General features: G+C 36.2%; 1 protein-coding gene across 1 annotated transcript in view; it reads left to right on the top strand.

Annotated features, from left to right (window-relative positions):
• Positions 1-12,756, top strand: part of TBC1D22A (TBC1 domain family member 22A) — a 133,888-nt gene extending 121,132 nt beyond the window's left edge. The window contains exon 13 of the mRNA XM_034442082.3: positions 9,616-12,756. Coding sequence (XP_034297973.1) covers positions 9,616-9,744 — 129 coding nt within the window. The 3' untranslated portion in view covers positions 9,745-12,756. The remainder of the gene's footprint in view (positions 1-9,615) is intronic.
• The last annotated feature ends 9,216 nt before the right edge of the window (positions 12,757-21,972 follow it).

Below are 21,972 nucleotides of genomic sequence, written 5' to 3'. Positions count from 1 at the left end.
GCAGCAAAAAGTTTTTTTTTTAAAAAAAAATGCAACACCAAGTAAAATTCAAATACAGGTAGTCCTTGGCTTACAACAATCAATCAGAATAGAACTGGAAGGGACCTTGTAGGTCATCTAGTCCAGCCCCCCCTCCCCCCAAGCAGGAGACCCTACACCATTTCTGACAAATGGCAGTCCAATCTCCCATCCAAGCCTCCAGGGATGAAGCTCCCACCATTTCCAAAGGCAACTTCTGTTCCCTCTCGCAGTTATGCTGGTTGAGCCAGGTTTCATCTCATCTGTACCTGTACGCTTGATTTGTGGTCGCAAGTCGAGGACTACCCATATTTTTTCGAAGGCGACTGCTATTTATTTTTCTTCAACAATTCATTTAGTGACCGTTTGAAGTTACAATGGCAGTGAAAAAGTGACTTATGATCATTTTTCACACTTACGACCATTGAATCATCCCCGTGGTCATGTGATCAAAATTCAGATTCTTGGCAACTGACTCATATTTATGACAGTTGTAGTATCTGGGGGGGCACATGATCCCCTTTTGTGACCTTCTGACAAGCAAAGTCAGTGGGGAAGCCAGATTCACTTAACAACCGTGTTACTAGTTTAACAATCGCAGTGATTCACTTAACAACTGTGTCAAGAAAGGTCGTAAAATGGAACAAAACTCATTTTAACAAATGTTTCACTTAAATTTTTTTGGGCTCAATTGTAGTTGTAAGTTGAGAACTATCTCTACACAGTCCAATGATTGAAGCAATTATGAGAAAGAAACTCAACATAACCCTGCCTTGATTTTGTTGGAATAAGATGGGACAAGTTTGAACAGTCTTTCAAATGTGTGTTGTGATATTGTACATCAATAAAGTAGCACTTCTGGCATTCCCTTGGGTGCCTATTTTTTTTATCTGTCCTACTTTGAAAGTCTGACAGAACTGTAGCTCCATGTTATCCAATAGGGTAATGCAAGAATTGCCCAATCTATTGTGTAGTCTAATCTTAACATCCCAACACACAACATGAGGACTGTCTCCCCCCACCCCCACCCCCAAAATCTGGCTCTTCAGCTCTTTCAATAATGTACTCATTGCCATTGTAATCGAGAGCATGATGTATTACTGAGCTAAATTGTCTAAAGCTAAAGAAAGATCATAAAATGGGCCCAAACTCACTTAACAAATGTTTTGCTTAGCAATATAAATTTTGGACTCAATTATGGTCATAAATTGAAGACTACCTGTTGATGAGATAAGATACTCACATAAATAATAAATCAATAAATAGCACATATACTATTATAATGGTGGATTAAGTTACCTGTGGAAGTGTAAAATCTAAAATAGAGTTTATGAAATAAAATACGTATCTCTAAGCAAGATAACCAGAGGTGGGTTTCAGCAGGTTCTGACCAGTTCTGGAGAACCGGTAGTAGAAATCTTGAGTAGTTTGGAGAACCGGTAGTAAAAATTCTGACTGGCTCCGCCCCCATCTATTCTCTGCCTCCCAAGTCCCAGCTGATCAGGAGGAAATGGAGATTTTGCAGTAACCTTCCCCTGGAGTGGGGAGGGAATGGAGATTTTACAGTATCCTTCCCCTGCCATGCCCACCAAGCCACGCCCACCAAGCCATGCCCACAGAACCGGTAGTAAAAAAAATTTGAAACCCACCACTGAAGATAAGTAATATGCATTGAATCTCAAGTGATAAATAAAACAGAAGTGACTATTCCTGTAACCAATTATGTCTTATTTTCATTAGGGCAACACAGAATTTGGCTACTGCATAAATGGCAAAGGGTTTTGAATCTTCAAGAAGATGGTTCACATAGAAATTGTCTGGCCTTCTTGGAAATTTACATATTAGGGACAGAATATAAGCAGATCTGATATACCTGAATAATTTACATAGTAATAACTCATGCAAAATGTCTTCCATCCCTTTGTCACCATTTCAGTAGGTGACAAATTTTATTTGCTCTGGAAAAAAAAAGAATTATTTGGGTTAAACTGCTAATTTAAAGCCTCTTCTCAGAGCTTTTGCCGGTCTCCATGAGCTTTTTTTCAAGCTACTCAGCAAATCCTGAACCTTGAATGATAAAATGATCTGACATTTGTTCCTGGGGACTAAATTTATATTTGCAGCCAGATAAATACTGAACTTTGGAATTCCTTACCATCACAGAGCCTTTTCTTAAGCTAATGCTTCCCATACGTCCCTTGGCAGGCAGAATTATTTCTCTTAATCCCTTCTGAAGCACATGAACATCCCTTCAGAGGTCAGGATGTCTTGCTATACATGACGTTTATTGGGTTCATATAAATTCTGCGGTGCTTAAAAGTTTGTGATCCCTTTTGAATTTTCTGTCTTTTTGCATAAATATGACTTAGTTCAACCTTCATACTTGATCCAAAGCTGCATACACTACTGATGTTCAGCATTCTCTTGTGAACGCTGATAGTCTTAGAAGTTTGAATACTTTTGCTAAATACAAATACAAAGCTTTGGATCATTTTCCTAAATAAATAAATGAAGAAGGATAATTTTGACTTGTTTAATTAGGTTCTCTTTGGCTAGTTTTAAGACGTTTTGGCAAACAGATCTCATTTTAAGTCATATTTATGCAGAAATATTGAAAATTCAATCAGGTTCAAAACTTTTAAGGCTCTTTAGACTTAGAATAACTTTATTGTCACTTTGAATGTACACTAATCAGCATACATTAAAATGAAATTTCATTGCATACAACTCTCAAAGGGTTACTACCTCCACTACATAAATATGAATGAATGAATGAATGAATGAATGAATGAATGAATAAATATGCATATATCCACATATATAACACAGAATAAACATCACAGTCTAGTTCGGATGTATACATGTACATAGTGAGAAAAACGAATCTTGCGAGTTTACCAGACGATGACATAGGGAACAAAGCTGTTACAGAATCTGGTAGTCCTGCTATAAATACTTTAAAACCTCCTCCCAGAGGGGAGCAACAGAAACAGAGCATAAAGTGGGTGTGTGGGGTCTCTAACAATGCTTTGAGCTCTAAGCACATAACGCTTATAAGCAGTATCCTGAATAACAGGAAGCGAGCTTCCTATAATCTTCTTGGCTGTCCTTACCACTCTCTGTATGGACTTTCTATCTGAGGCACTGGTGCCACCAAACCAAACAGTGATGCCGTTTGTTAAAACACTCTCAATCGTGCCTCTGTAAAAAGTAGCCACGGCAGAAGGAGAAAGATCTGCTTTCCTCATCCGACGCAGGAAATGCAGACGCTGGTTTGCATGCTTGCACTCTTTAAAAAAAAACTGCCCAAGCCACCAAGAATAGCATTCCTTCTAACTTTTTAAAAAAACCTTTGGTACTACTATCTATATTGTAGCTAAATTGGCTACATGTAAAATGGCAGCTTGTAAAGTATATCAACAGATGACACGAGGATTCCTGTAAAACGGACGACCCACTTCCCTCTGCAGTTGAGGTGTGCAAACACTGCCTTTGTGTTATTTTTGGAATTCCTGTGTACTGTATTCCTGTCTGGAACTCTAGTTGGTTATTTTAAGTTGTTGGCCTCTGGCAATCCTGAAGGAATTCATTCATATCTTTTATTTAAAAAAAAACAACACAAATTGAGTTGTTTGTTTGTTATTTTAAGCCTAGTCTGTATACTTTCTAATGATCAGATAATAGATTTAGAAGCCCATGTCCATAGGATGTTTCTTAGGTTGCACACACTGTATTGTTCTGTCCAGCAGATGCACACATATATAAGATCTGTGCAATAAATGGAATGAATCATTTAATGTATTGTTCCCCATCTTTTTGCTTTTTCCTTAATTTAATGCTTTTAAGAAGGGTTAAAACATATTAACTGCCCAAAATACAGTATAGGCAGATTTAATAAATCCTGCTAGGTGTCTAAAAGTTCTCCGGAAGCATGAGTTCCTTAAAATGCCTCAAATTATGACTCATCTGTTATAATTTGACTTTTAAAAGTTGCATTTTCAAAGCTGAATCTTTGAAGTAAGGAAGGTGTAGTTCATTGTATGTGGCTTGGAATTTCAATATGTAGTCCTGGCATATTCCAGATTGTGGAAGTACTGCCTTGTCTCCACTGTGGAATCTGCACAGCAGCAACTCTGAGAGGGATCTAATTGTCCTAATGAACATGAACTAATGAACTTAAACATGAACCAACAATGTGTTGCAGCTGCCAAAAAAGCCAATGCAGTTCTAGGTACTCAATAGTAATACCTGCTTTATACTGCACTGGAATACTCTGTCCAGTTCCGTGATACAATAAAGCATTTGAGACTCTAGAAAGAGTGCAGAGAAGAGCAAGAAAGATGATTAAGGGACTGGAGGTTAAATCATATGATGAACAGCTGCAGAAACTAGATATGCCTAGTCTAAGCAAGAGAAGGACTGGGGATGACATGATAGGAGTCTTCCAATATTTGAGGGGTTTTCACAGAGAAGAGGGGGTTGACCTATTTTCAAGAGCACCTGAGGGCAGAACAAGAAGTAACGTATGGAGGATTATCAAAGAGAGAACCGACCTACAGTAGAACTAAGGAGACATTTCCTGACAGTAAGAACAATCAGTGGAACAGCTTGCCTCCAGGAGTTGTGGGTGCTTCACCATTGGAGGTTGTCAAGGAGAAATTGGACAACCATTTGTTCAGAATGGTATAAAGCAGGGGTCCTCAAACTTCTTAAACAGGGGACCAATTCATGGTCCCTCAGACTGTTGAGGGGCCAGACCTGCTGGGTGGATATGGCTAGGTGGTCATGTGACTGGGTGGGCGTAGCCAATTTAGCAGTCCATTAAACAATACACACAAATTAAACTTTAATTTGTTATCATCTGGGGATGGAAAGCACATTAGTGAAGGGATGTGCTTGCCTGGGGTGTGTGTGAAGAACTTCCGTGTGTGTGTGTGTGTGTGTGTGTGTGTGTGTGTGTGTGTGTGTGTGTGTGTCTCCCCCTCCCTCCCTCTCCCCCCCTCTCTCTTGAGGCTGGGGAGGCCAAAAATGGCCCCATTTTTGGCATCCCGGAGCCTCCATGTGTCCCATTTTTGGCCTCCTTGGCCTCCAGAAGGCAGGTGGGGGCCAGCAGGTAGGTGGGGCGATGTGGGCGGAGCAGCCTCATGGTTCCATGCGGGCCGGATTAATGGCTTTGGCAGGCCGTATCTGGCCCATGGGCCATAGTTTGAGGACCCCTGGTTTAAGGTCTTGGACAACCATTTGTCTGGAGTGGCATAGGGTCTGCTGCTGGAGCAGAGAGTTGGACTAGAAGATCTCTAAGGTCCCTTCCCACTCTGTTAATTCTAAGTACATTCTAATTAATTTCTAGGTCATGTTTCTATTCTAGGTCATGTTCATAGTCAGATCTACGATCTATGTGTGAATTTCAGAATAACTTTCCCCCCCCCAACTCAAATTATTTTTAGCTGTTTTAATAACGATCACCAAAGAATTGCTCTATTTCCAATTGTAGACTTTTTTCCATTTTCTAAAGGTTTTTCTGACAGTTAGTTTAGGTGACCTAAGCTATCCAAAGTAAATGTCTTAGCAGTGATTCTTTTGTTGTTGTTGTTGTTGGTAATTCATAGCTGCCACGGGAGAGGCCTTGCTCTAAAGAAAATTGTTTTCTTTTTTTGTGGTTCTTTCTGCAGTAGAATCTGAATAACAATGCCAATTACTGGCTTTATCATTTTGTAGCCTCTAGTGAAAATAAAAATGAAAAGCACAGACACCCTGGATGCAGCAAATTCAATCAAAACTGCTGATGAGAGCAAATCAACCTTCACCCTCAAAAAAAAAAAAAAAAAAAAAAAAAAGAAGAAGAAAAAAAAGAAGGGAAAGCCTTGGGCTTTAAAATGGGTAATACGAAATAAAGTGACACATTCTTATTTTTTCAGACAAATTGACAGAAGAAAAGTTATTTACTATTTCTTTCCTTTTTAAAAAAATTGCATCTATTCTCTTACGACTCACTAAATGCTAAACTGTTACCCTGCAACAGCAAGATGGAAAACAATTGATGTAAATATGTCTTGTTTTGCCACCTGATGTAAAGCAGTTAGGTACAATTCCTTGTTATAAATGGCATTCTGCTTTCTAGAGCTGGGTTTTACAATTCGGTTAAAAGCCAGGATGCTACGTTTACTTTATTTGTACTTAAGTAAGTAATCTCATTCATTTTCATAAATAGACCTCACATTTTCCCTTCCCTCTGTCCTACACATTTTGCATTACAATCTTTCTCTTTTAATGCCAAATCAATTTTTATTCAGCCTTTGCCATTATTTGCCCCCCTTTTAGAGAGCTATATAATGCTATTGTACCAGTGAATGTCAGTATTCAATTTTATTGACACATCCTTGATATTCTCTTCACCAATTAAGAAGCATTTGAATTACAAGACTTCCTCTTGAGTCTTCTGTTTCGGTTATTCTATAAAATATTACTTTTTTTTTTAATAATGTCTAATTTAGTAGAAAAATCCAGCTGGCTGCTTCACTCATGTAGGCCTTACAAGCTTTACAGTTATTTATTGTTTGCCTCACCAGATCAAATAATTGACCCAAATAATTTCACCCCCTCTAGGGCATTATTATTTCTTACCTCAGTTTTACTAAACTGAAAGTCAAGGGTAGGCAGACACTATTAGGGCAGTAAATACTTTCCTTGCTTTCTGCTCAATGTGACTTTCATTACCTTTTTTTTTTTTTTAGATTTTTCTAATTAAGAACTTAATTATATGAAAAACTGACATGCTCCAAAGGAAAGTACCAGCCTCAAATGTCAACTTTATAACAATTCACACAAGTCCCATGCATAGAATTTTTTTTAAAAATAGAAATGTTAATTAACTCCAGCACAGTTTGCACCACTTTGAAAATCTATAGTATTGTATTCCTTTCGAAATATTAACATGGTGAATAATATTCCCTTAATTTGTTAGCTTTATTTTCTACATCTTAAGGCAGTCACTTGTTTTGGCTGAAAGTTTAATGGAAGTTTGCTCTGTCAAAACGTCACCTTCCTGGTTTCAACTTTTTGGGAACTGTCAGTCCTAGTTGACCAATTGTACAATCTGACAGTTGAGTCAAATATAACTATCACTTATTTTTCTATTTTTGGTGCTAGGTCATCCAGATTTTGGCTAGGATTTTTCCTCCCCAACTATTAACAGAATTGTCAAAAGCATAAAACTGCTTTTATGGATACATTTGAGGTTTAGAATTATTCTGGAAACCTTGTCAAAGGTAGTATAGAGGAAGATGGACATAAAAATACTGTGCAAATCCAGGTCAGAATATAGAATTGTTCTAAAGGATAATAACGTTTTTAAAGGCAGCATGAGTTTAGTATAAAGAATGAAAATACATTCTATGAAATCTGTGGATTGCTTGATAAATATGATACAGTGCGGTACACAAAATTGATTGATTCACCACTGTGGGGTGGGGTGAGAGACAATAAAGGAAGAAAGGAGACATAAAACTTCCCTAAAATATATACCATTTTTTTAAATATATAGAATTGAGAAAAAAAAAAGGTCAGGCCATCTTCCCCCCTGGTCACATGACCACCATTTTATATGCTCAGAAATCCCTTTGCATTTATGACTGGTGGCCGAGAGCTCTGTGGTCATGTGTTTGGCCTTTGCAATCTTCTCTGCTGGTTCCCCAGAAAGTCAATGGAGAAGCTAGCAAGGAAGGTTACAAGTTCAGATTTAGATCTGTTCCTCTAGCCCAAGAGAGATTTCTTCCCCCTCTGTGCATCCTCCCCGGCACTGGAGGAACTGACCTTGAATCTGTCAAAAACGCTAGCGAAGGTCATTATTCTGAATCTTTCAGAACGCTGGTGTTCACTAGTATTTTTTCCATCGTTTCCAGAGGGAAAAGGGTAATCTAATCAGGCAAGTCCCTACTTTTGTTCTCACATAACGTGTTGGCTTGTGTGAAATGAGAGTAGAGATGTTAAGCCGTATATTTCCCATTCATTTTAGAGAGATACCCATCTTGCATGTATCACATATGTCAGAGGAAAAAAGCATCCATATTTTGTCCAATTGTTATTAAACCATGGCAGCAATTCATTACAATAGCGTAGATTTATTGGCATTACTTCAAACTTTGGTTTAACATTTATTCTTCTTTGATATAAAGCTGAGATATTATTTGTTTCCTTTTACAGCTAGTCCATGTCAATATTAGGATATCTTACTATTAATAGCTGGCTTAGTCTTAAGAGAATTCATTTTACAAATGCTTTTCAACTTTTTAAAATAAATCTGGATAATATTATTATAGGTTGTGTTGTATCTTATTCCTAAGAACAAATTTGTTCTTAGAAATAAAATGCTTAGCCATTTGAGAAAATGGATAGTGAGCAACAGTTAAGTTAGCATGAATTATCTAGCGAAACAAAATCTATTTGCCACTGTTTAAGTTGGCAAACTATTTGTTTTCTTCAGATTTCTATCTCTTGGTTCTTAAGTGTACTTATCTTTGGAGCAGTTGTTCACATCGAGAGAAAGATATGTTGGTGTTTGTATGCCTGGTTTTAACATTATTTCATTTAGGGATGTATACAAGCATTTTGAACTGAACTGATCAGACAGCATTCCTTGTCAAGAATTCTTGAAGAAATAACTGATATTTAAAGATGCTTTGTGTTGTTATACTTTGCAGCTGTCCTGGAAAAATATTTTGTTGTTATTGTTGTTAGTTGCGAAGTCGTGTCCGATCCATCTGTCAACCCCTTCTTCTTTTGCCCTCAATCTTTCCCAGCATTAGGCTCTTCTCCAGTGAGTCCTTCCTTCTCATTAGGTGGCCAAAGTATTTGAGTTTCATCTTCAGGATCTGGCTTTCTAAAGAGCAGTCAAGGTTGATCTCCTCTAGGACTGACCTGTAAAAAATATTTACAGAAATACTATTCATGTATAATATATTGGATAAATAAAAGGTTAGATAATAATGTTGTAAATTGTACTCTTTCCAACCTGCTATCCTTCAAGGGTATTTGGCTTCAACTTTTGAACTTGAATTCAACTTCAATTACTAAATTATTAGTAATTAATACTAAATTACTACATATACCATAATTCCATATTGTCTGGACAGTACTGGACAATATATTAGAAGAAGGTTTCTGTAGATCAATTCTAGTTGTATATGAAATTAACAGATAGTAATATTTGGGTCTGCAGGAAGATTAGTTCATTCCAAGTGAGAGAGGGTTAATTAAAGAAACAGTTTTTGCCAGTAACCAAAGTGTGAGTTTCTCCTTTTACTCATTCTACTAGACCTAAATAGAATTTTGCCTTGCTTTTTTCTGTTCTGAATTGCTGCTTTATTTATGTGGCTGTACAGTTTCATTGGTTGTCAGGATATTTTATCTTGATTCACAAATGACACGCTCACTATTTTAGTTGCGCTTTTTACAGATATACCGTACATGGAGATGTCTAGAAAGAACTCAAATTTGGTGAATCCGATCTTGAAGTTTTAGATTGATACTGCAAAACTAACCAGTGAAGTTAACAAAATATATCTTTTGATTTATTTCTCTTCTTTTTCTTCCCACCAGGAACTACTAATATTTTTACAGAATTTGCCTACGATGCACTGGGGAAACGAAGATATCAGCGTTCTCCTTGCTGAAGCCTACAGATTGAAGTTCGCATTTGCAGATGCTCCGAACCATTACAAGAGATAAAAAAAAAAATTACAAAGTGTGGCTCTGATTGTGACATCAAGTTTCCATATTGTGGTTGTTGTGCTGGCACACAATTGTCTACAGTTTCTGTATTACTGTTGAGCAAGAAGCTATAGGATTACCAAAGAAATGAGCATACAGGCTTGGGGGAAAATCTTGTGTACTTAAAAAGAAATATTCTTGTTCGCTGATTTAAAAAAAATTAAATTTTATTTTCATTATGGTCCCTTTTTTCTTTGGTAATTGAGTTACCATGCAAATGAATAAAGTGTGTTACATTCATTGGGATCTAATGACTGATTGTGTTGTCTCCATCAGTTTTATTCCTAGTCAATTATGTTCAACATTTTGATGGAAGCATTTTTGGTGTCTGAGGTGCATGCAAGCTAATAAGAACAATCAGTCTTGCATTGAAAATGAGTACAACTAAATTAGGCAAGAAGGTCATGTAGAGGTGATTGCACACTTATTTTGTTCGCAAACATGGAATATTTAACTCCTTTTAATAGAAAGTTTGTTTACACAATGAAATCCAGGAGTAGATTTTTATGGAACACAATATTTAAAACTTGAAAATAATGCCACGTGCGTGATCAAATGAGATCCTCGGACATTTTACTCAGCAGTGTGCAGATAATGTTTACTGTGTTATTTGACTTTAGAGTTTCCAAAACATATTGACTATAGAATAGGAAATAAGTTTGGTTTGCCATAATGTATTACTTAAGCTACTGGTTTAAAACCTTTTTGTGCATGTAGATTTTTTAGTTTCAATATTTTCCTAATTAAAATCTTACTTTATACATGAAGAATATATTTTGATGTGCTATTGCCTTATGTTGAGTTTATAATACGATGGGGCACTTGATAATGTGATTCGGTATGAGTGTGGGTGTACCTCAGCTCTTATAATATAAGCAGGGAGTTACAGTGTGGTGATCAGGTTCAGAAAATTGGACTGATGAAATCTCCTCAAACGTACTCTCTTGCAACCATCATGCAGAGTTCTTGATTAATTAAGAGCCAATTTATATAAAAATATGTATGTTTAGCAGCAACTTAGTGCTAAGAATTCAGTGAAAGGACGTGGTTAGTAATATAAATGATTTGGCTTTCTAAAATATTCACCAACCATTAATCTTTTGAAGCGTCCAATTTAACCGAGGTGATTTATTCTTTAAGATTGTATATTTAACATACAATTGACCGAGCCAAGTATTCTTGATCTTTGTATAGAGGAAAGGTTATTGCAAAAGTAGCAATGATACCAATATGCTTTTAGTATACCAGATCTACTAAATATGATCTATGAAAACCTCTTTATCACTCACATCTTCACTAAGTCCTGAACCAATCTGAACTATAAATGGAATAAGATAATATTAGGAGCTCTTCATGTGTGCCTTTAAGTCTTTATTTGAATGTCTTAGTGTGGCTGTATATGTTGACTTCCTTTCTGAATGGCTAGATGCCAAACTACATGATAATTACAGGCAATAGCACTATTTTTCTGGCCTTTCATAGGCTGCACAGATGTTTTAAAAGTTTCTTGTTTAAAAGACATTTTGTTCAGTGGAGCATTTGCCATATTCTCTTTCTGATATTGTTTAACTATGCGTTCGGATTGTGTTGGGCTAAGTGATTGCGAAACATATTCCAGTTCCATTTGAGTTCCTCATTTTCAAATGCATGCTTTTAACAGCTTTATTGAACAAAGCAGAGTAGTTCTGTTATTATCGTAACACAGGTGCACAGTCACAAAGAGGATACAATTTATGAGAACTTCCAAGTCAATAGTGACCTGAGGGGGCTACATTATTGAGGAGTTACACCATCCCTTTCTGTTAAGGTATCGGTGTTAATTCTAATCCTATCATCCATCTACTAATATACCATGCAAAGTCATTCACAGCCAATGTATTCCAATAGATTCTTGACTTTAATCATATAATGGAAATGGCATTTAGTTTTTCAGAATTCCCCCCCCCACACACACACACTAAGTTTGTAAGCCACAAGGGTTAAAGGATTTTTAAACATGAGGATACTTTAAAGTTCAGTGCATTATTATTTTTAAATTGTTAGATTGTGTGTCAAATAAAATAAATAAAACCTTCCCTGCCCTCAAGGAAAAAAATAAAAATCAAACCAGCTGAAATGCAATGAGAGTGAAAATTGTATGAATCATTAAAAAAAGAAAATATAGAGCACATGAATTTGTACTTTTTAAATTGTATAATTTGCATAGGAATTTCTCTTATGTAAAATGAGTCTGTTTTACTGTGTTAAATGTATTTGGAGAAATGAAAAAGAATGTTAATTCCATTTGATATGACTTTCAGGCTTTGTTAGGATCATTATTGCTTCCTCTTCAAAACTGAATAATATTTCATGCTGTGAAAAAAACAACCACCCTTGAGTACATCAGAAACAAAGGGTGAATCTATCCTCCAATGTTGTTTTATAAAAATTGGGTATTTAAGACAGCTGATATCATTCTGGCCATATGATACATTATCTATGTACTTATTTTTTTTCCTTGAAATTGTGTCTTGATTTCTTTGTATAACTCAGGAAAAGTGCCACCCCAACCAGCTGTTATATGGAAAAAAATATTTCTGCCACTTTTACATCCCTTTGTTAAAATTTTGAATTGCTCTCTAATATCAATATTCTTCCATTTAAGATTTACTAATGTAGAAAAGATATTGGAACAATTCAATAATTTAGCATGATCTGTAATGTTATATTGAAGGCTTAAAGCTACCTTGTCATAAATGCAATATTAAATGTACAGTGCATATAACCGATTTCTATCTATAGTATATGCTTAGTAATGTAAATAAAAACAATGTACTAAATATGTAAATATAAAATATGAAAGATACAGCTATCTTGCAATCACCTGTACATCTCAAATATACTATAACAAACTAGTTGCACTAGTCTTTAATTTCATATGGAAAAGCCCATAGATTTGTATTACATCAATAAAATGTAATTAATACCCAAGATTTTGTATGTGTCTATTATATAATTTTTGGAATTAATATGAATAATAATAAAATGAATAAATATTTTTATGTCACAATAACTAGGTATAGTAGAGGAAAATCTTAAGGATTTTGAAATTATTTTAATGGTAAAGATTGTATGATGAACGCAAAAAATAAATGTGCATGCTGCCAAGTATATAAAAATTACTAGGAGGGAGAGAGGTTTGGCAAACAAAGCCACAGAGATAGTGTGGTAAGATTTCAGTACTGACATCAAATATTGACCTTGTGTTTCTCATTTTTGCTCAGAGTTTTAAGACAATTGAGGCAATGCAATATATCTTTAAAAGCATATTTAATGAAGTATAACTGCTCTTATATCTGTTTGCTTTTTTACATAACTATTTTTGTTTGACAAGGCTTTTAAGAATTAAAAAAACAGGTCTTGGATGGCTGAAGGGGAAAATATAGCTTTATGTTGAATATTGCAAAAATGAGACGATTCATTCCAGGTGAAAGAACAGAATTTTAAAATTTAAGTTTTAAATTCTGACTTGTTTGTTTTGTGTCAAGTTCTACCCAATTCCTTTCTCACCCAGCTCTTTTGTCATTTAGTAACCTTATTATAATAGCTCTACAGATTATACTACCTGCTCTGTAAAGATCCTTTTCATTTATGTAGGGATTTTTGTTTTAAATGCCCTTTTAAAAAAAACAAAACACCGTAAAACACAGTGGCAAAATATATGTGCAAAAGGATCCTGTTTTCTTTCTTTTTTATTTTTTGTAAAAGTTTTTTATTTTATAGACAAACAAACATACAGTACATAATCATTCAGTGTATCATCTGAGTACATCTTTTGTGTCTTCTTCTTACTCCTCAAATATTTATCATATCTTAATATTATTATTTCATTTATTTTGACATTTCTCCCACATTTCTTATTTTTCTATTAATACATTTATCTATCTTCTTTCTCCTCTTTTTTCCTCGCTCATTTCATTACAACCTTGCCCTATATATATTTCTTCTCTAACCAATGATAAAATTGCCCCCATATCTTAAAAATATTCCGATTCCTCTCTTTCTTTGTCAAAGTCAATCAATTTTTTTCTGCACAATCCAATATTTTCTTAACTAGTTCTCCCTCTATAGGGATTTTCTCTGCTTTCCATCTTTGTGCAAATACTATCCTCGCTGCAGGTATAACATGTATAATCAAATATATATTTTCTTTACTAAATTTCTCTGGTAAGATACCCAATAGGAACAATTCAGTTTTTAAATCCATATGTTGTTGTATCATTTCTTCTAACCATGTTTTAATTTTAAATCAATAACTTCTCGCTTCTGGACATGTCCACCACATATGATAATACGATCCTGATTTCTGATGGCATTTCCAACATTTAGGATCCTGTTTTCTTTTGATTGTCTTATCATTGCAATCACATTGCAACTAGTGATTCATATCATACTTGAAGAAAATGTTTTGGAGGGGGTGTTGTTTTCTTACTAAAGTACCGCAGACTTTCTTTGCTAAAAGAACATTTTACAGAAATCATAATAAATTAATCCAGCTTTGCATGGAGCCCTGCAGAGAAGAATCAAAGGAGATATATAGGTTTATCAAATTCTAAGGAGAAAATAATAACATTAATCATTTACTTGGCTTTCTTCATGCATATGATTTATTATTTCACTTTATAAACCTTGTTTATTAAGAATCGGTGTACAGATAGCACATATCTCTACGGCTAGGATAATGATAGTAGTCTTTCAATTTCAAATTATCTCGTGCCCATTAAGCAGCAGGGTCACATCAAGGAGGTCTACAGAAAGTGTGGATTTATTGAAGAAGGATTATTCTGGAAAACAAGCTTTTTTATTGTCTGACGATTAAAGGAATATCTGAGAAGCTTACTCTGATATATGTATTTCATCTAGGTGTTTATGTTTTTAATATATATCTTCTGGGATTTTAAACTTCTGGAATATTACCAAAAAAGATAAAATTGGAGCAAAACAACCTAGCATAACATCCATATTGTGGCAGACACTAAAAAGTATAAAATAATCTAGCAAGAAACTCAGATTTCTTGGTCCAAAAGCAAACGAAACATCATGACAGGGTAGCAATTTAATGTTGAGCCTGAAATTGGACACATCTCGACCCTCATCCAGTCCAAAACTTTTATTATTATAATTTTTTAAAATTTTGGCTGGCTTTAAACCATCAAAATGAAAAACAAGGACGGCTAATATCACATTTTGAGGATACTTGTTTAACTGATTTATTGAGGTGCAGGTGGCCAGATTCAATTCAACACGCTAAGCCAATAAGCCACAGTTGGGTGCATATAACACAGTACCAAAATTCACTCTTTAAGAGGAGTGAACGCACCCACTAATGCTCATATCTGCAACACTCCTTTGATTTTATATTTTGTCTGGAATTAAACAACCTGCAAGTTTTACGCCCTCCTGTGGAGCAATATTCCAGGTTCCTTTTGACCCCTTGGGGGCCTGCCATTCTTTTATTTGTATAGTTCAGAAAGGCAGAGCACAAGGATCCATATTAACATGTGCTCTAGCAAGAGTTTGCAATAATTCTGGATGGCATCTCTCCATTTCTTTCCAAATTTTGGTCATTGCTATACTGTTTCCTCAGGCTCCTTGCTGTGGCCTGATCAAAAGAGGAGAGAGATTGCCAAGGCTGGAAGGTAATTACCCCTCCTGTGTCCCTTACCGGCAGCTCTAGAATTCTATTGATGAAACTTGCTAACAATGAAGTTGTATTTTATGCTTGGCAACGATCAGCACTCTGGACAGAGACCAAGAGATGGTGAAAGTCAGGAAAATCTGCCAATGCATCATGTGCGCCTGCTACACTGAATAATTAAAACAATTTAATTTGAACAGCTTCCATTTGCATTCTCTGGCTTTCATTCCCCATATTAAGAGATTGCACTGGGCAATGGATCCAGAAAATGGATTTTGCTGATTTTCAAGTCCATTTGCGTTAACTTGTTCCACTTTGAAAAGTCGGACTGCATTAAGACATTGGATTTCTTGAAGATCGTTGTGAGATGCAGCTGTCATGCTTCCTCCTGGGAATGTTGTACAATGCGGAACGTCTAATTCAAGGCATTTTTCCCCCTATTATCAACACATGTTTTTTAGTCCTTTGGATTGGAAAATCTATTATTTATTATATTTGTGTTTTCTGTCTGTCAACCGAAGGTTCTTTTATTATTTTCAGTAGCTGATTAGAAGCATTCATGCCCATTTTCTAAGAAGCCCCCTGAACCATTTTACTGTTCAGCAAACTGTCTTGCTGGGTGTGGCAATTGTTGTTTGAAAGTGAAGAGCTGTGATACTTTGGAGAATATATGGTTAATCATGGGACAGAGTAGGCCACGTGGCATCTAATTTATTCAGAACATCCACAAAAACATAGAGAATTCAAGAGGAATAGGACAATGCAGAATTTGGTTAAACCTGGCACTTCAATAAGAATTAAGAAAGCAAATCAGGATTTGAATGAGCTACAATTTAAATTGTATATTGGCGTAGTGGGAGTGCTTTACTCATTCCTCTCTGTCAAAACAATTTTCAGTCTGTTTCTACCAAGTTTACAAAGTTACTCAAATATGTTCTTTGGGTTTGTTTCTATTTTGGTTTTTGATGTTCTTCATCAAACATCTTCCATTTGGGAAATTACTATTTAAAGCATATTTAAATAAATGGTTCCTTTGATGATACTCTGCTAGAGAATTAATTTTTAATTTAAGCTAGTCTATTATCTTGAATTTTAAAAAAATAGTTTCTGGGTTCTTGGAAGAAATCCATCTTTCCAGCAAACTGCTCATAATGAGTTAGTCATAACTTTTGAAGCTTTTCTCATGTTTGAACTCTGATGTTATTTAACTTGGGATAATTTCTGGACCCATGACTATGATGACGATTATTGCCATGATCGTAACAGACTGGCTGAGGAAATGGAGGTGATCAGCATCAAATGCAAAGAAGGTTGATAAGAAAAAGGACAAACAGCAGTGGCCCTGAAGAGTAGAAGAAGGAAAACAATAAGAGAGTGATAAGAGAAATAAAGAAAAACAATTAAAGGCAAAGCTACCCAAAAGAAAGTTGAAAACAAAACAGGAAACAACCCCTTAAAGCTACAGCAATGCTAATGGATTGAATCTTCTTACCTTGGAATTTGCACATTGTTTTTCAATGTGCAAACTAATCATTGAGTGACCCTTGCTGGGACTAATTATTGTTTACATGCTGGCTGGAGAATTCTGGGAATTGAAATCCACCCATCTTAAAAGTTGCCAAGGTTGAGAAACACTGGTTTACTATCTATTGCCATTGTCCTTCAGCATTTCTTATGCTTTGTCAGGTCAAATTCCACATCTATCCGGATTATCTGTGGAGTTATCTGAATTGAGCCCACACTAGAAGGAAGTCACAATATTCAAATTGTGCAAATGTAAATTAGGTTTTTAAATAGATATCACAACTGTTTTTGTCAGTCCTCCAGTTTTATTACTTTAACCATAATGGTTGAAGTTTGTCAATTCGTAACATTTCTCTCAGCTGATAGCTTGATTGAAAGCTGTAGCAAATGAATAATCACAGACTCATCCTCTTTTACAGTGTGGTGCTTTACAGGCAGGGATGGAATTCTACCGATTCAGACCGGTTCGAGCGAACAGGTTCACTCCATTGTTCAGATGGGCCCTCCTGCCCCTGCGTTTTACTGACCTATATCTTCTCAGCTGATTCGCGCGACAGAATGGATTGTCGCATCTCAGCTGTGTTACTCCCCAGCAGTAATGCGGAAGGTAAGTTTTTGTAAAACTGAGCACGTGCGTACACCACGCGCACATGCAGAGCGCGTGATCACCGAACCGGCTGTTAAAATGGCAGGTTCCCACCACTGTTTACAGGTATTCTGGGACTATGTCTTCTCCAAAACCCCAGCAAGGGTGGTCTTTGGCTGAGAATATGTTTTGTTCCCAAAACATCTGAAGGGTGACAAGAAAAGGAAACTTGTTCTTAGCATGTTGGTGATATAAGCTGAGATCAGTTTTAAAAGAAGCTCAGATGGGGTTTTATTAATTTCACTCTGTGCAGCTTCTTACGATGTTAGAATTCCTTCTTTCCATTCATTTATTTTTTGTTTTCCATTTGCTGGCTTTTCTCATAAAATAACACAAATTCTGCTCTGTTTGGAGACCGGAACTGGTTAAATTATTTAACATGGCAAGGATTTGAACATCTTTGAAAAAGAGAGAAACATAATCTTAAACCAGTGGCCTGGAATTTTGCAGTCAAAGAAATTGTTCCCCCCCTCTCCCTCTCCCTCTCCCTCTCTCCCCCCCTCTCTCTCTCCCCTCCCCCCTCTCTCTCTCCCCTCCCTCCTTCCCTCCCTCTCTCTCTCTCTCTCTCTCTAAGGGAGGGACGAGGAAGATAATCTCCAATCAAGCTTTGGAAGCTGCACAGATAGAAGTTGATAAGGCAGCAGTTATTCTATTTCTATTCTATTTCTACAGGCTGAAAATCAGTTAAGTAACTCAATGTGCTTTGAAAAATATAATAATAATAATAATAATAATAATAATAATAATAATAATAATATTCCAAATTTGGAATAGAATCAAATCTTAATTCAAGATATCAACAAGAGTGGGTGGTGGTGTGTGTGAACTCAGGTTTTATTTGAATGTTTTTGATTTTTTTGTTTATTATCATTTTTATTTTATTATATAAAATACAAAGAAAAGAAAATAGGAAATTAAGGGAGGGAAAGGGAATGGGGAAAAGGGGTTGTGAAATACAAAGGGAAAGAGAAAAAGAAAGAAAAGGGGGCATTGACTTCCAACTCTTCCTAGCACAGTACAAGATAAACACGCTCCAACCTCAACTTTTTGCGTTTACACATTAATATTAACATTAACATTAATAGGCGCCTGAGTGGCGCAGCAGACTAATGCTACTGTTAAAGGTAGTATTTAGCTTCCAGCTGCCTGCAATTACTGTGAGTTCAATTCTCACCAGGCTCCTTTCTAAGGTAGGTAAAATGAGGACCCGGTTTGTGGGGGCAATAAGCTGACTGTATAAAATATACAAAAGAATGAAGGCTATTGCTTAACGCATTGTAAGCCGCCCTGAGTCTCGGGAGAAGGGCGGCATATAAATCAAATATATATTTGATTCATAACATTTCTATAACATCAAATCTTTCTAATCAACAAAACCAAGATCAAAGTTTCATTTTTTTTCTTCACAAGCACAAATTCCAGAAATGATATCCAAATAAGAACATATTTCCCTCTTTAAATAAAGTAATCAATTTAACCATTCCTGCTTTATCTTCCTGGCTATGGAAATCATGAGTATTTCTATTTCCACCTAGTCATCTTTGTGCACTGTCACCATTTTGATTTACAAAATTTATTGTATTCTTTCAAATTCTTTGGCCTTACTCATAAAAAATGTTTTTGATTTTTTTTTTATGTGATAGGTTTGGAGATACATGGGCTTATTGGTGGCATTGATATCTGATGGTGGACTTTGATGACCACCTGGAACTGGCAGCCTAGCAAGGTTGGAATCATTGTTCCTCTCAGATTCCTTCTTTTTGGACTCCTCCTTGGTTTGCTGGCTTTGAGAAGTTGGAATGATATGGTTACCCAGTTCCTGCAGACTTACATCTACAGCAGGAGACCTACAGTATATGCAGGACTATTCGGAAAAAGTTTGCCAGGAGGTGGGATTCAGGGGTGGGTTCTAAATATTTTTACTACCGGTTCTGTGGGCGTGGCTTATTTTGTGGATGTGGCTTGGAGGTTATGTGACTAGGGTGGGCGTGGCTAGCTGGTCAGAGTCATTTCTGGAAAGTCCTCGCACTTACGACCAGTCCTCGCACTTACGACCCAACGCATTTGTTTGCTTTTAACACTGATCAGCTGTAGGACGGCCCTTTGAAGCCCCGCAGCAAGAGTTTAAACAGTTTTTTTCGCTCTAGTCATCAGCTGGGACTCAGGAGGCAGCAATAGATTGGGGGTGGGACCAAATAAAAGGTAAGAATAACGTGGGGGTGGGGGTGGGGGGTGGGAGGGCGGAGGGGGAGAACCTGTTTGATGACGTCATATCGTCACTGCTACCGACTCGGCCGAACTGGACCGAACCGGGAGGAACCCACCACTGGTGGGATTGTTACCATTCTATCTTCTATGAGTGGCAACTCATTGTTGGCCGGTATGGCATGGGTCTTCACAACGATTTTGCTTTTGGCATTTATTTCATGTAATATATATATACAGTATTTTTCGGAGTATAAGACGCACCTTCCCCCCCAAAAAAAGAGGGTGAAAATCTGGGTGCATCTTATACTTTGAATGTAGTATACAGAGATTTCAGAGGCTGAAAGAAGCCTCAGAAAAAATGCCTCAGAAACAAAGCTTCAGAAAAAAAAGCCTCTGAAAGGCTTTTATCTAAAATAATATGGCAAGCAACAAAAGAAGAATCAGTAACCAAACAATGTTAACAAATCTAAAGAATGACACAATAACCAACAGATCAGAAGAGGTTAATCTACATACGAATACCAAAGAAAGGAGATTGAACAGAATATAGATAGTCCTTCAGAATAAAAGCCTCAGAGAAGCTTCAGGAAAAAAAAGTCTTTTTTTCTGAAGCAATGTTTCGGAGGCTTTCAGAGGAAGAAAAAAAAGTTTTTTCTGAAACAGAGTTTCAGAAGTTTCAGAGGCAGAAAAAAAGCAAGGCACAGAGCTCACAACCAACAAACCTGTTGCTAAAATTCATCTCTAGAAATTGGGGGTATTCCAGGAGGCCGATCCGCCCACCAATCAGCCTTTTTCTTATTTTCCTGCCCAAAAACTAAGGTGTGTCTTATACTCCGAAAAATACGGTATTTATTAGTATTATTTTAATTGTTTTTATATTTTATGCTGTACCCAATCTAAAGTCATTTGTTGAGATGGATAAATTAAAATAATAGAGAATTAAAAGTCTTAAGACACACATGGACACATTTGTAGAGGAAAAACTTACAATCAGTAGAGTTAAATGGAAATTTATTTATTTATTTATTTATTGGTTCGATTTATATATGCCGCCCTTTTCCGGAGACTCAGGGCGGCTTACAATGCGTTAAGCAATAGCCTTCATACTTTTGTATATACCTGCTTAGTAGGGCTTTCGCCCCCCCCAAGCGGTGTTCTTTTTTATACAAAGTCAGCTTATTGCCCCCACAAACCGGGTCCTCATTTTACCTACCTCGAAAGGATGGAAGGCTGAGTCAACCTTGGTGAGATTTGAACTTGCAGTAATTGCAGGCAGCTGGTGTTACTTAACAGTGCTTTAGTCTGCTGTGCCACCAAGGCTTTTACCAGGCTGAAGTATTTCATGAAATGAAATATCTGAAGTATACTTGTTATCATCTACTTAAGGTTTAAATATATGCAAAATAAGCACACATTTACATTAGCAGCAACTAATTATAGCAAAACTACTCTACCTTGGCTAAACTAATTAACGCTTGTAATGGAACAGTAGACCATTGTCTATATTCCTGTATGTACACACAAATAAAATTAAACATTCCTTCTAATTATTTCTAACTGAATTTGTTCATGCTGGAAGCTTTCAGGACTTCAGCACAGTACCTGGAGAAATGTAAATGTTCCCCTGTTATTTATTTATTTATTTATTAACATTGCAACATCTTATATAAAACAATATATGGAGATGGTATTCAGAAATCATCTGGAGAGAACTTCAATGCTAACTGCATTTCCACATGGTTAAAACTAGTTTTTAGTTCAGAGTGTTAAAATATAATATGTACCGGTAGTTCTACATGAAATATGCATTTAAAGCAAATTCTTCCTTTAATTTGATAAAAAAAAAATACTTAAAACATTGTGATGATTATACATGGATATCATTTCAGCTTCAAAACCATCAAGATTGATGGGTCACAAAAACCACATATATACAAATACATCATATACTTATTAGTATACCCCTATTTATGAAATTTAGCCTGTTCCTCCTCTAATGAAGCTTTCTTCTTCTTCACAACCTAGAATGGGACCAGGTCACTTGATTACTTCTTTTAGAAACAAATGTTTGTCTCATGATGGTCTCTACACCTCCTGTTCTGTCCCCGTACCACACACGCACCCCCACAGA

The sequence above is a fragment of the Pantherophis guttatus genome, chromosome 7, assembly GCF_059756535.1.
Source record: "Pantherophis guttatus breed Tessera chromosome 7, ASM5975653v1, whole genome shotgun sequence".
NCBI lineage: Eukaryota > Metazoa > Chordata > Lepidosauria > Squamata > Colubridae > Pantherophis > Pantherophis guttatus.
This window is presented reverse-complemented; position numbering and strand designations above follow the sequence as displayed.